The sequence below is a fragment of the Eschrichtius robustus genome, chromosome 4, assembly GCF_028021215.1.
Source record: "Eschrichtius robustus isolate mEscRob2 chromosome 4, mEscRob2.pri, whole genome shotgun sequence".
In the NCBI taxonomy this organism is placed as follows: Eukaryota; Metazoa; Chordata; class Mammalia; order Artiodactyla; family Eschrichtiidae; genus Eschrichtius; species Eschrichtius robustus.
In genome coordinates this window covers 88,425,802-88,440,628 of record NC_090827.1, presented here as the reverse complement: position 1 = coordinate 88,440,628, position 14,827 = coordinate 88,425,802, and the positions used below count along the sequence as shown (strand labels likewise).

General features: G+C 35.0%; 1 protein-coding gene across 3 annotated transcripts in view; it reads left to right on the top strand.

Annotated features, from left to right (window-relative positions):
- Positions 1 to 14,827, top strand: part of KLHL5 (kelch like family member 5) — an 89,052-nt gene that overhangs the window by 47,554 nt on the left and 26,671 nt on the right. For all 3 annotated transcript variants that reach the window (XM_068543095.1, XM_068543096.1, XM_068543097.1), the window contains one exon: positions 7,510 to 7,722. In XM_068543095.1, coding sequence (XP_068399196.1) covers positions 7,510 to 7,722 — 213 coding nt within the window. The remainder of the gene's footprint in view (positions 1 to 7,509; positions 7,723 to 14,827) is intronic.

The window sequence follows — 14,827 nt, the reverse complement described above, 5'->3', positions numbered from 1 at the left end:
TTTTTTAAGGAACCTCCATACTGTTCTCCATAGTGGCTGTATCAATTTACATTCCCACCAACAGTGCAAGAGGGTTCCCTTTTCTCCACACCCTCTCCAGCATTTGTTGTTTGTAGATTTTCTGATGATGCCCATTCTAACTGGTGTGAGGTGATACCTCATTGTAGTTTTGATTTGCATTTCTCTAATAATTAGTGATGTTGAGCAGCTTTTCATGTGCTTCTTGGCCATCTGTATGTCTTCTTCGGAGAAATGTCTATTTAGGTCTTCTGCCCATTTTTGGATTGGGTTGTTTGTTTCTTTAATATTGAGCTGCATGAGCTGTTTATATATTTTGGAGATTAATCCTTTGTCCGTTGATTCGTTGGCAAATATTTTCTCCCATTCTGAGGGTTGTCTTTTCATCTTGTTTATAGTTTCCTTTGCCGTGCAAAAGCTTTTAAGTTTCATTAGGTTCCATTTGTTTATTTTTGTTTTTATTTCCATTTCTCTAGGAGATGGGTCAAAAAAGATCTTGCTGTGAATTATGTCAAAGAGTGATCTTCCTATGTTTTCCTCTAAGAGTTTTATAGTGTCTTGTCTTACATTTAGGTCTTTAATCCATTTTGAGTTTATTTTTGTGTATGATGTTAGGGAGTGTTCTAATTTCATTCTTTTACATGTAGCTGTCCAGTTTTCCCAGCACCAGTTATTGAAGAGACTGTCTTTTCTCCATTATATATCCTTGCCTCCTTTGTCATAGATTAGTTGACCATACATGCATGGGTTTATCTCTGGGCTTTCTATCCTGTTCCATTGATCTATATTTCTGTTTTTGTGCCAGTACCATATTGTCTTGATTACTGTAGCTTTGTAGTATAGTCTGAAGTCAGGGAGTCTGATTCCTCCAGCTCTGTTTTTTTCCTTAAAGATTGCTTTGGCTATTCGGGGTCTTTTGTGTCTCCATACAAATTAAAAAATTTTTTTGTTCTAGTTCTGTAAAAGATTCATTGGTAATTTGATAGGGATTGCATTGAATCTGTAGATTGCTTTGGGTAGTATAGTCATTTTCACAATATTGATTCTTCCAATCCAAGAACATGGTATATCTCTCCATCTGTTTGTGTCATCTTTGATTTCTTTCATCAGTGTCTTATAATTTTCTGAGTACAGGTCTTTTACCTCCTTAGATAGGTTAATTCCTAGGTATTTTATTCTTTTGTTGCAATAGTGAATGAGATTGTTTCCTTAATTTCTCTTTCTGATCTTTCATTGTTAGTGTATAGGAATGCAAGAGATTTCTGTGCATTAGTTTCGTATCCTGCTACTTTACCAAATTCATTGATTAGCTCTAGTAGTTTTCTGGTGGCATCTTTAGGATTATCTATGTATAGTATCATGTCATCTGCAGTGACAGTTTTACTTCTTTTCTAATTAGGATTCCTTTTATTTCTATTTCTTCTCTGATTGCCATGGCTAAAACTACCAAAACTATGTTGAATAATAGTGGTGAGAGTGGGCAACCTTTTCTTGTTCCTGATCTTAGAAGAAATGGTTTTAGTTTTTCACCACTGAGAATGATGTTGACTGTGGGTTTGTCATATACAGCCTTTATTATGTTGAGGTAGGTTCCCTCTATGCCCACTTTCTGCAGAGTTTTTATCATAAATCGGTGTTGAATTTTGTCAAAAGCTTTTTCTGCATCTATTGAGATGATCATATGGTTTTTATTCTTCAATTTATTAATATGGTGTATCACACTGATTGATTTGCATATATTGAAGAATCCTTGCATCCCTGGGATAAATCCCACTTGATCATGGTGTATGATCCTTTTAATGTGTTGTTGGATTCTGTTTCCTAATATTTTGTTGAGGATTTTTCATCTATATTCATCAGTGATATTGGTCTGTAATTTTCTTTTTTTGTAGTGTCTTTGTCTGGTTTTGGTATCAGGGTGATGGTGGCCGCGTAGAATGAGTTTGGGAGTGTTCCTTCCTCTGCAATTTTTTGGAAGAGTTTGAGAAGGATGGGTCTTAGCTCTTCTCTAAATGTTTGATAGAATTCACCTGTGAAGCCATCTGGTCCTGGACTTTTGTTTGTTGGAAGATTTTTAATCACAGTTTCAATTTCATTACTTGTGATTGGTCTGTTCATATTTTCTATTTCTTCCTGGTTCAGTCTTGGAAGGTTATACCTTTCTAAGAATTTATCCATTTCTTCCAGGTTGTTCATTTTATTGGCATAGAGTTGCATGTAGTAATCTCTTAGGATGCTTTGTATTTCTGTGGTGTCCATTGTAACCTCTCCTTTTTCACTTCTAATTTTGTTGATTTGAGTCCTCTCCCTCTTTTTCTTGATGAGTCTGGCTAAAGGTTTATCAATTTTGTTTATCTTCTCGAAGAACCAGCTTTTAGTTTTATTGGTCTTTGCTGTTGTTTTCTTTGTTTCTATTTCATTTATTTCTGCTCTGATCTTTATGATTTCTTTCCTTCTACTAATTTTGGGTTTTGTTTGTTCTTCTTTCTCTAGTTCCTTTAGGTGTAAGTTTAGATTGTTTATTTGAGATTTTTCTTCTTTTTTTGAGGTAGGATTGTGTTGCTATAAACTTCCCTCTTAGAACTGCTTTTGCTGCATTCCATAGGTTTTGGGTCGTCGTGTTTTCTTTGTCATTTGTCTCTAGGTATTTTTTGATTTTGTCTTTGATTTCTTCAGTGATCTCTTGGTTATTTAGTAACGTATTGTTTAGCTTCCATGTGTTTGTGTTTTTTACGTTTTTTTCCTGGTGATTTATTTTTAATCTCATAGCGTTGTGGTTGGAAAAGATACTTGATATGATTTCAGGTTTTTAAAATGTACCGAGGCTTGATTTGTGACCCAAGATGTGATCTATCCTGGAGAATGTTCCGTATGCACTTGAGAAGAAAGTGTAATCTGCTGTTTTTGGATGGAATGTCCTATAAGTACCTTATCTATCTGGTCTGTTGTGTCATTTAAAGCTTTTGTTTCCTTATTAGTTTTCTGTCTGGATGATCTGTCTGTTGGTGTAAGTGAGGTGTTAAAGTCCCCCAGTATTATTGTGTTACTGTCGATATCCTCTTTTATAGCTGTTAGCAGTTGCATTATGTATTGAGGTGCTCCTATGTTGGGTGCATATATATTTATAATTGTTATATCTTCCTCTTGAATTGATCCCTTGATCATTATGTAGTGTCCTTCCTTGTCTCTTGTAACATTCTTTATTTCAAAGTCTCTTTTCTCTGATATGAGTATTGCTACTCCAACTTTCTTTTGATTTCCATTTGCATAGAGTTTCTTTTTCCATCCCCTCACTTTCAGTCCGTATGTGTCTGAAGTGGGTCTCTTGTAGACAGCATATATATGGGTCTTGTTTTTGTATCCATTCAGCGAGCCTGTGTCTTTTGGTTGGAGCATTTAATCCATTCACATTTAAGGTAATTGTTGATATGCATGTTCCTATTACCATTTTCTTAATGTTTTGGGTTTGTTTTTGTAGGTCCTTTTCTTCTCTTGTGTTTCCCATTTAGAGAAGTTCCTTTAGCATTTGTTGTAGAGCTGGTTTGGTGATGCTGAATTCTGTTAGCTTTTGCTTGTCTGTAAAGCTTTTGATTTCTCCGTTGAATCTGAATGAGATCCTTGCCGGGTAGAGTAATCTTGGTTGTACGTTCTTCCCTTTCATCACTTTAAGTATATCATGCCACTCCCTTCTGGCTTACAGAGTTTCTGCTGAGAAATCAGCTGTTAACCTTATGGGAGTTCCCTTGTATGTTATCTGTTGTTTTTCCCTTGCTGCTTTCAATAATTTTTCTTTGTCTTTAATTTTTGCCAGTTTGATTACTATGTATCTTGGTGTGTTTCTCCTTGGGTTTATCCTGCCTGGGACTCTCTGCGCTTCCTGGACTTGGGTGGCTATTTCCTTTCCCATGTTAGGGAAGTTTTCGACTGTAATTTCTTCAGATATTTTCTTGGGTCCTTTCTCTCTCTCTTCTCCTTCTGGGACCCCTATTATGCGGATGTTGTTGCGTTTAATGTTGTCCCAGAGGTCTCTTAGGCTGTCTTCATTTCTTTTCATTCTTTTCTCTTTATTCTGTTCTGCGGCAGTGAATTCCACCATTCTGTCTTCCAGGTCCCTTATCCGTTCTTCTGCCTCAGTTATTCTGCTATTGATTCCTTCTAGTGTAGTTTTCATTTCAGTTATTGTATTGTTCATCTCTGTTTGTTTGTTCTTTAATTCTTCTAGGTGTTTGTTCTTTAATTCTTCTAGGTCTTTGTTAAACATTTCTTGCATCTTCTCAATCTTTGCCTCCATTCTTTTTCCGAGGTCCTGGATCATCTTCACTATCATTATTCTGAATTCTTTTTCTGGAAGGTTGCCTATCTCCACTTCATTTAGTTGTTTTTCTGGGTTTTTTTCTTGTTCCTTCATCTGGTGCATAGTCCTCTGCCTTTTCATTTTGTCTGTTTTTCTGTGAGTGTTGTTTTCGTTCCACAGGCTGCAAGATTGTAGTTCCTCTTGCTTCTGCTGTCTGCCCTCTGGTGGATGAGGCTGTCTTCCCCCCTAGTCTTTATTCTTCCCTGTAGATTTCTTAGTTTAACTTTTACAGCTTAGGTTCAAATATTTTTTGGAATAAGATAAATATAAATAAAATAAAGCTGGATTTTTTTTCCTTTGTAATCATTCCATAATTTACATAATATCTCTTACCTAAGAAGGAGTTTTATTCACATGCAAACATTTGTATGCATTTAGGTCATTGCTGTTCTTTACAGTAGAGGCACAGTTGCTCCTTTAAGGCTTAGATATAAATTAAATTTAAATTAGCTTGATGTTTATAAAGCTATTTTCATAGCCCATTAGTTGTGGTAGTTTTTTTCTCCCCAAGGCCATTATTTGACATTATTCAGTTTCAACAGAGACCTGAAATTGAATTCTAATAACAATAAGTATTTAGAGGCAGATTGTGTGATTTGAGTTGTTGCTGTGGGAACTGAATGAAAATGTATAGCAGAATTCAATCTTCAATTTAAATAAATCCCGCAGTAATTTCATGTGCTTGAAAACTATTCCAAAGGAGGAAGGAGCATAATGCTAGCAAGTGTCTGGTAGCATGATAGCTGTTTGTATCGTAAAATGGATTTAAAATATGAAGTAAGCACATGCCACAGAGTGAAATCAACTGTCACAATTAGCAAATAGTGCACGTACTTGGGATGTTCACTCATCCTGCATGAATACAAATAGGAAAGGATGAAAAGTTCCTTCTTGTAATCCTGAAATCTGGAAACTTTTGTTCTTGTTCTGACTGCCACCAAACGTGACCTGGAAGCCATCATGTAACCTCTACCAAAAAAATCTAAGACTGGTTATATCATTACAAATATTGAATGTCATTGTGGATTTATAAAATAAATACAAACATTTGATTTTACAATTTTAAATTTTGTTTCTTGATCTAGAAAACCTGTAAAAAACATTGAATTTTGCTAAAATACTTGCTTCAAAACCAAATTAATACTTTTGAAAAGCACTTTGTGTTTAACCTGGAGTTCAGTAGTATTTCCATAAGGTGTTGAAAAACTCCAATTTCACTTAATACAAATTCTACCAGAATGGAATGGGCATTGTTCTGAAATAGATATATCAACAAATAAACTATTAATTAAATGAATATTTATATAATCTTTTTCTCATTGATGAAATGCAATTAATTCCATTTGAAAGTATGGCAGTAGTTACTTCAGTGTTGTATAACTGTTGACTGTACTATATACTTTTGCACTATTAGAAATGTATGTTATTTTGATTTCTTCAGAATCTCATCTAACATTATATAATAAATATCTTTCCGTTTATCTATGTGGTCTTTGTCCCTAAAATTTTTAATGCCTGAATAATAGCCAATTGAGTTACAACCCCCTAGAGCTGGACATTTAAGCTATTTCCCATTTTTTTTACTATTATAAATAATAATACAAAGAAGCACCATCAGAGAAGCATCAGCTCTTTTTCCCCCCTCTTGTGAATTATTTACTAAGGATTAAACTACTTGTGGTATAACTATGCGTTGAGAGCTTCAACATTTTTATAGCTCTTGCTGTGTGTTACCAAATCATTTTATAATGTCGGTATACAATTGAGTAGTACAATTTGCTTGAAGCCATTCCAGCCCTGAGGTTTTATTAAAATATATTTCTGAAAAATGATAATCAGTCATTTTAAAATAGATTCATTTGGGCATCTTTAACAAATCATGATGAGTTGAGGCAATTGAATGTAGTTAATTATTCACGTATGGTTTTCCTCTTAAGAATTTCTTGGAAAGAAGTGAAATGTCAACCCAAGATATATCTTAGATCAGTGGCTAACTTGGGTTACTGGAGGCTCTATGGAAAATACAATTCTCATCTTGATATAGAAGATAATTGTTGATAGTCCTTATCTCTAACTCTAATTTAAATAGCTTGAGCTATTTTTAAATAGCTCTGATTTAAACAGCCTTAGCTTTTTTAATTAAAACTGTATGCTGAGGCAGCCATAGTACATTAAGAAGCATAAGCAAAACATTAAGGGACAATACTTCTAGCATTTGTATTTGTATTATAACTATGTAAGCAGCCCATGCATTAAGACTTGTAACCTTTTACAACAGAAGACTATTTCTTTTCTCTTTAGATTGTTTAGCATAATAGCCTAGTAAAAGTTATCTAAGGGCATTTTTATCTTCCATTTCAAATTATAAAGAGGCTGATTCTAGAATGTGGCCAGAACTGAGTCATCTTCTGTCTAAGGCCCTGGAGTCCCAGTGCACTGTAGGTCAACATTTTTGTTTTGGCTGTTTTTCCTATGAGACCAAAAGAACTTTGTACATAAATCAGGTAAGAAGAGATTAAAGTTTTCAAATCAGACCTAAAATCCTTGGTGGTCTTACAAATAATATTAAAATACTTTTAAAGGCCAGTTTGGCTCACGGATAGCTCTAAGGACACATTCTCTTCCCAGGCAGAGTCTGAGAAGACTTCCGTGGTTCAGAATGGTCTTGGGAAATTTAGCCACCCTAGAGGCCATTTCTGGGTAAGAGAAATAACTTCATTCTCACCCAGGTATTTTGCTTCCCTCTTGGCCAAAATCTTCTGCACCACAAATCTAAACTCACTTTTGATGTTAATCATACAAAGTGTCTATGTCATTTTTTCTATCTTCCTTTGAAAGACTTGCCAAAACTATTCCCTAACTTGAGCAAAGCAATACCGAAAAGTCCCAAATTTATTTTTTAATGTAATAAATGATACAACGCTTTAATTCTACTTACATAGAAATAAGAATTTTAACATAATTACAGTTTAAATGTTATTTTCTGCTGTGTTTTTTCCCTTGCAAGCAATAATACATTGTAAGGAAGGGCAGAAGTATAAACTGTGTTTTGGCATCTAATTAAAAAATGTTTAGTTTCTTTTAAACTGTGATGGACGGAAGAAACAATATCAATTATATGCTCTTTTTCCCTCTAGGAACATTTCATGGAAGTAATTCGAAACCAGGAATTTGTGTTACTACCAGCCAGTGAAATTGCAAAGCTCTTGGCCAGTGATGACATGAACATTCCTAGTGAGGAGACAATATTGAATGCACTTCTTACTTGGGTCCGTCATGATTTGGAACAGAGACGGAAAGATCTCAGTAAACTTTTGGCTTATATTAGGCTACCTCTCCTTGCGCCACAGGTAAACTATTTTTGATTATTTAAAATCAATGTCATAATTTCAACAACAGTAGTTGCTGCGACTTTGAGTAGTCAGCCTTCCACATCTGTGGGCTCCGCATCTCAAATTCAGCAAAGCGTAGATTGAAAATATTTTTTTAAAAATTCCAGAAAATTCCAAAATGCAAAACTTGAAGCTGTCCTGTACCAGCAACTATTACATAACATTTACGTTGCATTTACAACTATTTACATAGCATTTGCATTGTATTTGGTATTGTAGGTAATCCAGAGATGATGTAAAATATACAGGAGACTGTGCAGAGGTTATCGGCAAATACTACATATTTGAGGTGAAATGTTGTATCCACACAAATCCTGGAACCAACCCCCTGTCCCCAGAATACTGAGGGACTACTGTATTCACTTTATGCTAATTACATTAATATGAGCTTATCTATTAATTACATTAATATGAGCTTATTTATTCTATTCAATATGGTTATTTTATATATATTCCTATGAAATGTTAAGGTGAAAAGATAGTGAGCAAAAAAAAATTCTGTTTTCAACCCGGAAGGTCTGACTATCTAAATTGCATCCATTAAGTAACATTGTTGCTTTGAGGTTAGTAATTTTATTTGACTCAGCTGCAGACCTATCCTAGCAACTGCAGACCTATCCTAGCAACTGAAGAATTAATAAAGCTGCTAATGAAAGAAACACTGGACTCTAGGAACCAGAAAATTTAGATTAATTCATTTGCCACACATTTATTAAGTATCCACTAAATGCTGGATTCTGGTGGTATATAAATTAATAACATGTTAATAGTTCTGGCTCTGACATCTAAAACTCTGTGACTTGGCAAATTCACATACCTCGGTTTCTTCATCTGTCAAGTGGAGATAACATCCTTGCTATCTAACAGGACTTTTATGAGGATCAGAAAAGTGCTCTGTGAAATAAAATGTGTTATAAATAATATTAGTATAATTATTATCATTATTTTAGAATTGAGAGATATCTAGTTGGTATATTCAAAGCAATCAGTAACATATTTACATGCATTGTTTCCCCTTTTTACAATTTCAGCTGGAATATACAAAAATTTCCTCTGCATACTTTGCTACTTATTTTGAGGCCTTAAATAGAGTCCTTGACAGTAAAGAAAGAATGAGCTGTTACTGCTTGAGATCAGATTTTTTGTTGTTGTTGTTTAAAGTGCCATAAGTTTTATTTTATTTGTATTTATCTTGAGCATTATATATTATTTCCATCTGTTGTGAGCAAAAGTTACTGTTTGTTCTCTACCTCATAGAAACAAAAATCAGTGCTGATGCTTTATAAGAAAGACCTCTCTTCACAGATAGAATATTGTATGAATTCATAGGAGTGAAACTATATGAATTGATGACAATTCAGGAAAAATAACATCATAAAACATTTCTCTTAAAATCAGATTTAAAGATGAGAGGACTATCTTTGCTGATATCCAACAGAATTTTTTTCTTATCCTTTTCTAAATGAAAGAAAATAAAATCTGAAAAATCCTAGTGGACTTTGAAAAGAATCTGTGCAATTAAGTAACCTGACAATTTACTTCAGTCCTGTAGCTTCAAATATTTATGATACTATATTTGCATGACTCTAAGAGATCTTTAAAATTTCTTTTATCCAGGATACTGCTGATAATCATAGCCATAAGATCTTAGAGTTGAAAGGCACTTTGGAGAACATTTAGTCTAACACCTGTTGTACAAATGAAGTAACAGACCAAAAAAGTAAAACCATATGCACAGAATCACAAAGTGATTGCATAAATCCCTTCTGCGTTGTAGGTTTCTTTGGCTTTGTTACTTGGCTAACATCATATATTAGAGTTATGAGACAGAGGTAGGACTTGAACCCAAATAAAGTTCTATGCCTTTTCCACTGAACTATTCTGCCTTTTGAATGTACTTTGGGTAAATTTGCGAGGTGGGGGGAGGGACATCAGGTGGAGGAAGAAATAGATTAAAAAATAAATCAGTAATTACAATATAATGAGATGAAGGCTGTGATCTATACATAAACATGGTATTATGAAAATAATTGGAGTGGCCCACCCAGACCGATGGTGTGGAAGCTAGGAGAACCTCTGAAGTGTCACTCAGTTTGCAGGCTGAGTTCGCCACCCAAAAGAATGGGCATAATAGCCCAGGGAAGAAGGGGTTCTAGTTATAGAGCCATGAGCAAATATATCGTGTTCTGGAATTTGAAGATAGCTTGCATGGCTAGAGTACAGAAATAAAAGGGCAATGTTGAGAGATGAGGCTGGAGAGGTAAACGGACCAGATCGTGAAGGAACTCAGTCATGCCAAGGAGTTTGGATTTTATCCTAAAAGCAGTGAGGAAGCACTAAAGGGTTTTAAGTAGGGAATGGCATAATTATCCTTTTAGTTTAGAAAGATCCTATAACTGCATTGCAGAGAATGGATTGGAGGAGTCAAAGTAGAAATACACTAGGAAGGCTATTGGATTCAGACCAGTGAATTAATCACTTTCTGGAAGTGGAGGTAGAGAAATTAATTACCAGAGTCAAGAGCTATTTAGAAGGTAGAATTGATGCAACTTAATGACCAATTGAATGGTGCAGGGTAAAAAAGGAAAAAAAAAAGGGTCCAGAATAATTCTGATTTGTGCAACTAGGTTGATGAAGGTGCTGTTGATTAAGACAGAATACAGGATGAAGAGCTGATTTTGAAGGTGGGGAAGAAAGTAGAAGAACCATGTTCCCAGAGCTTCTTGACACCTTTAATCCTCTTAGAGTCTAAGAAGTTTTGAAAACTACTTATTTAGGTTGTTGAAGGCAAGGGGAAGAGAGTGACACCGATCAAAGAGAACATGAGGGTACTAGGGGTGGAACCCTAAGAATTACTAATATTTAGTGGTAGTCCCAAAGCTGCCTAAATACCTGTAGTACCATTAAAAAGAGATTGCAAGTTCTAGAAGGAGGAAATTTTTGTGGGGGGGGGCCATGTTGGGTCTTCGTTGCCACGTGGGCTTTCTTTAGTTGCGGCGAGCGGGGGCTACTCTTCCTTGCGGTGCATGGACTTCTCATTGCTGTGGCTTCTCTTGTTGCAGAGCACGGGCTCTAGGCGCGTGGGCTTCAGTAGTTGTGGCTCACGGGCTCTAGAGCGCGGGCTCAGTAGTTGTGGCGCACGGGTTTAGTTGCTCCACGGCATGTGGGATCTTCCCGGACCAGTGCTCGAACCCATGTCCCCTGCACTGGCAGGCGGATTCTGGACCACTGCGCCACCAGGGAAGCCCAAGAAGGAGGAAATTTTAACATCATCACATGCTACAGAGAAGACAGATAAGGATGGAAAAACCACTGGATTAGCCCAATGGTTCTCAAAGTGTGATCCCCAACTACAGGATCAGCACCACATGGGTAATTGTTTAAAATGAAAATTATTAGTTCCCCACTCTACACCTACTGAATCTGATACTCTGGGTGGTTATTAAAACACAAGCCAGCTGTGTTTTAATAAGCCCTCAGGTGCATCTGATGCCCACTCAAGTTTGAGAACCACCGTCTTAACTTGATGCGTAGCAGTGATGGAAGCCACATTGCTCTGTATAATTTAAACAAGTTAATAACACCTCTTGGAGCACTGTTTTTCTTTTCTACAGTGGTAATACTCTATTGCACCATTATGGCATTTAGAGATACTAGCAGGGTTTTTTTTTTTTTTCCCTTGCTAAAAGTAAAGGGCAAGTTTGCAGACTTAGAGTTGTCAAGTGATGAAGTATTGAAGTAGACTCTAAAATCATCAAGAAAATGTTGGATTGTATTCTGAATGTTTTATTTTAAAAGCTAGGAAAAGGATGAAGTTGCTAAGATCTTAAAAGTTCTCATCACACACCAAAAAATTGTAACTCTCTGGGGGTGGATGTTAACTAGACTTATTGTGGTGATCATTTTCATATATATATATATCTCAAACCATTGTGTTGTACACCTGAAACTAATATGTTCTCTCTCAATTATATTTCAATAAAAAACAAAACTGAAAAATGAAAACAAAAGAAGTCTAGTGCCTATCAAATAAATGACTAATATTTTTTTAATTGACGTTAGATCCAGTTACCTAACGAATTTACTTCTGTGAAATAATTCCTTTTTCAATGAGGTTTTACCCTACTCCGTTGATAAGAAACATTCTATTTACCCTAACTAGAAAGAGTTCAACTGACATATAGTAATTTTATTGTAGTGTTTCCTTAAAATGATAGAGGAAATCATATATATCATTGTAATCCTCATCCAAATGATCATTTTAGTGTGGCTTTTTTTTTTAAACTCTGAATAATCCAGAAGACAAGTGTGTGTGTAGTTTTATTTTACCTTCGAAAGCATTTCAGGCTTTTCTCTTTGATCCCATTTTAAATAATGTGCATAGAATGTGCACATTGGCCCTCGAACAACATGGGGATTAATCTGTGCTAACGTGTAACCTCCATATCTGAGGTTCCTCTATATCTGTGGATTCAACCAGTGGACTGTGTAATACTGTGGTATTACTACTGAAAAATATCTGTGTATAAGTGGACCTGTGTGTTTTGTATCCACGTTGTTCAAGGGTCAACTGCATTAGGACATTATTTTAAAGATTTTGACACCTAAATTCTTACTGTTCCCAATGGTTACCCTGTATTACAAGTATCTTGGTCTCCACTGTTCTGTTCTCAATTCTCATTATTGTTTTTTACTAAAATTCAGAAATATAAAACGAGTCAGTATTTACATTTAGTATTCTTTTATTTTACAAGTTTTGGATACCAAAACTTTTTTTAAAGGCTGTAGAGTTCATAAATCATTCACATTCTGTTTTTCACTCTTAGTAGTAGTTGAAGGGACAGTTTTAGTGAAATAGTCATATAGTGAACAAGTATGTGAGTGAAGATAAAAATTTACAAATGGAAAATGTTTCTTCTATTTTCTAAATGTTTCCATTTTAATAATTTGCCATTCTTTTATGGCAGAGAAGGTACATAGTATTCACCTAAAATGAAGAGTATATGAGAGTCTATATTTTGTAGTGCTTTATCAGTGCCTTCTGAATGATTTTCCAAATGATATCTGGTACCTTCCATTTGATTAATCTGATACTTAGATTAATGGATTCATATTTCCTTCCATTATTTTCATCTCTCTACTTACATATAATTAATCCCATTTGTTCAAAAATTATAGATAGTGTCAGCATGCTAAGAAATATATTTTACTTCATATTGCAGTAACTATTGAGTCTTCCAAGACTTTACTTTCTACAATTTTTTCACATTTATTTATTTATTTTTTACAAAGGACTAAAGCAATTATATATAACAGAAGTAATATAAACACTAAGATTAATCTAAATGAACCAGCTCGGCTTCCCTGGTGGCACAGTGGTTAAGAATCCGCCTGCCAATGCAGGGGACACGGGTTCGAGCCCTGGTCTAGGAAGATCCCACATGCCGTGGAGCAACTAAGCCCATGTGCCACAACTACTGAGTCTGCATTCTAGAGCCCGTGAGCCACAACTACTGAAGCCCATGCGCCTAGAGCCCATGCTCCGCAACAAGAGAAGCCACTGCAATGAGAAGCCTGCACACCGCAACCAAGAGTAGCCCCCGCTAGCTGCAACTAGAGAAAGCCTGTGCACAGCAATGAAGACCCAGTGCAGCCAAAAAAATAAATACATAAAAAACAAATGAACCAGCTCAATGCATATTCATTAATAGCTTCTCTAGCAAGTATAACTATTTGTGTACACAGAATAATATAGAATAATTAATACCAGAATTTATACTCTGGCATAGGTCCTGAGACTTGTCTTAATTTGGCTTTTTTGCTTTTAGCATGCTGTTCTCAGTTTCCAAATGCCACAAACTATTTTACAGTGACTTTTGTTAGAGACTCTTCCTTCTCTTCCATTATCAAAATATGAACATACTCTCAACATTATTAGCCATTAAGGCAATGCAAAGTAAAACTGCATTTCCCACCCACTCAAGTGGCTAAAAAGAGAAGAGAGTAATAATTGTTGGTGAGAATGTGGAGAAACAGGAACCCTCATAGATTGCTGGAATGAATATAAATAGTGCAGCCACCTTGGAAAACAGTTTGACACTTTCTTAAAAAGTTAACATAAGTTTACGACATGACCCAGCAATTCTACTCCTAGGTATACACCCAAGAGAAATGAAAACATATATCCACATAAAGACTTGCACACAAATGTTCCTAGCAGCTTTATTCCTAATAGCCAAAAACTGGAAATAATATAAGTGTCCATCAACTGGTGAATGGATAGACAAAATGTGGTGTATCCATACGATGAATTATTATTCAACAGTAAAATGAAATGAAGTAGTGATACATGCTACACGTTGATTAACCTCAAAAACATGCTAAATGAAAAAAAGCAAGATACAAGAGACCCCGTATTGTATGATTCTCTTTATACGAAACATCTAAGGGCAAATCTACAGAGACAGATTAGTGCTTGGAACAGGAGATAGGAACAGAGATTAATAGTAAACAGACATGCGGGATCTAATCAGGGTGATGAAAATGTTCCAAAACTGTTTTATGATAATGGTTGTACAACTTGGTAAATTTACTAAAAATCATTGAATTGTATACTTGAAATGGTGAATTATAAAATACATAAAATATACCTTGTATTATCAAATACAATCCTTCAGTGTATCAAAAGGATAATACACTATGACCAGGAAGGTTTTTTTCTAGGAATACAGGAATGGTTGAGTATTAGGAAATCTGTCAAGGTAATTATATCAGTAACTTCAAGGAGAAAAAGCCATATGATCATATTAATAGATGTATAAAAGATACTGGAAAAAATTAGCAACCATTCTTAATTTTAAAACTCTAAAGTAAAATAGGGAGAGAAGAAAACAACCTATCTATAATAAAGATGGATTACTAAATGCTTTAGTAACTATTATCTTAAATAGTGAAACACTAAAAACATATCAATTTAAACCAGAAAAATGAATACTCTATATCACCATGATTATTTAACATTGCTTTGAAGGTTTTAGCAACTACAATAATAAAATAAAAATGA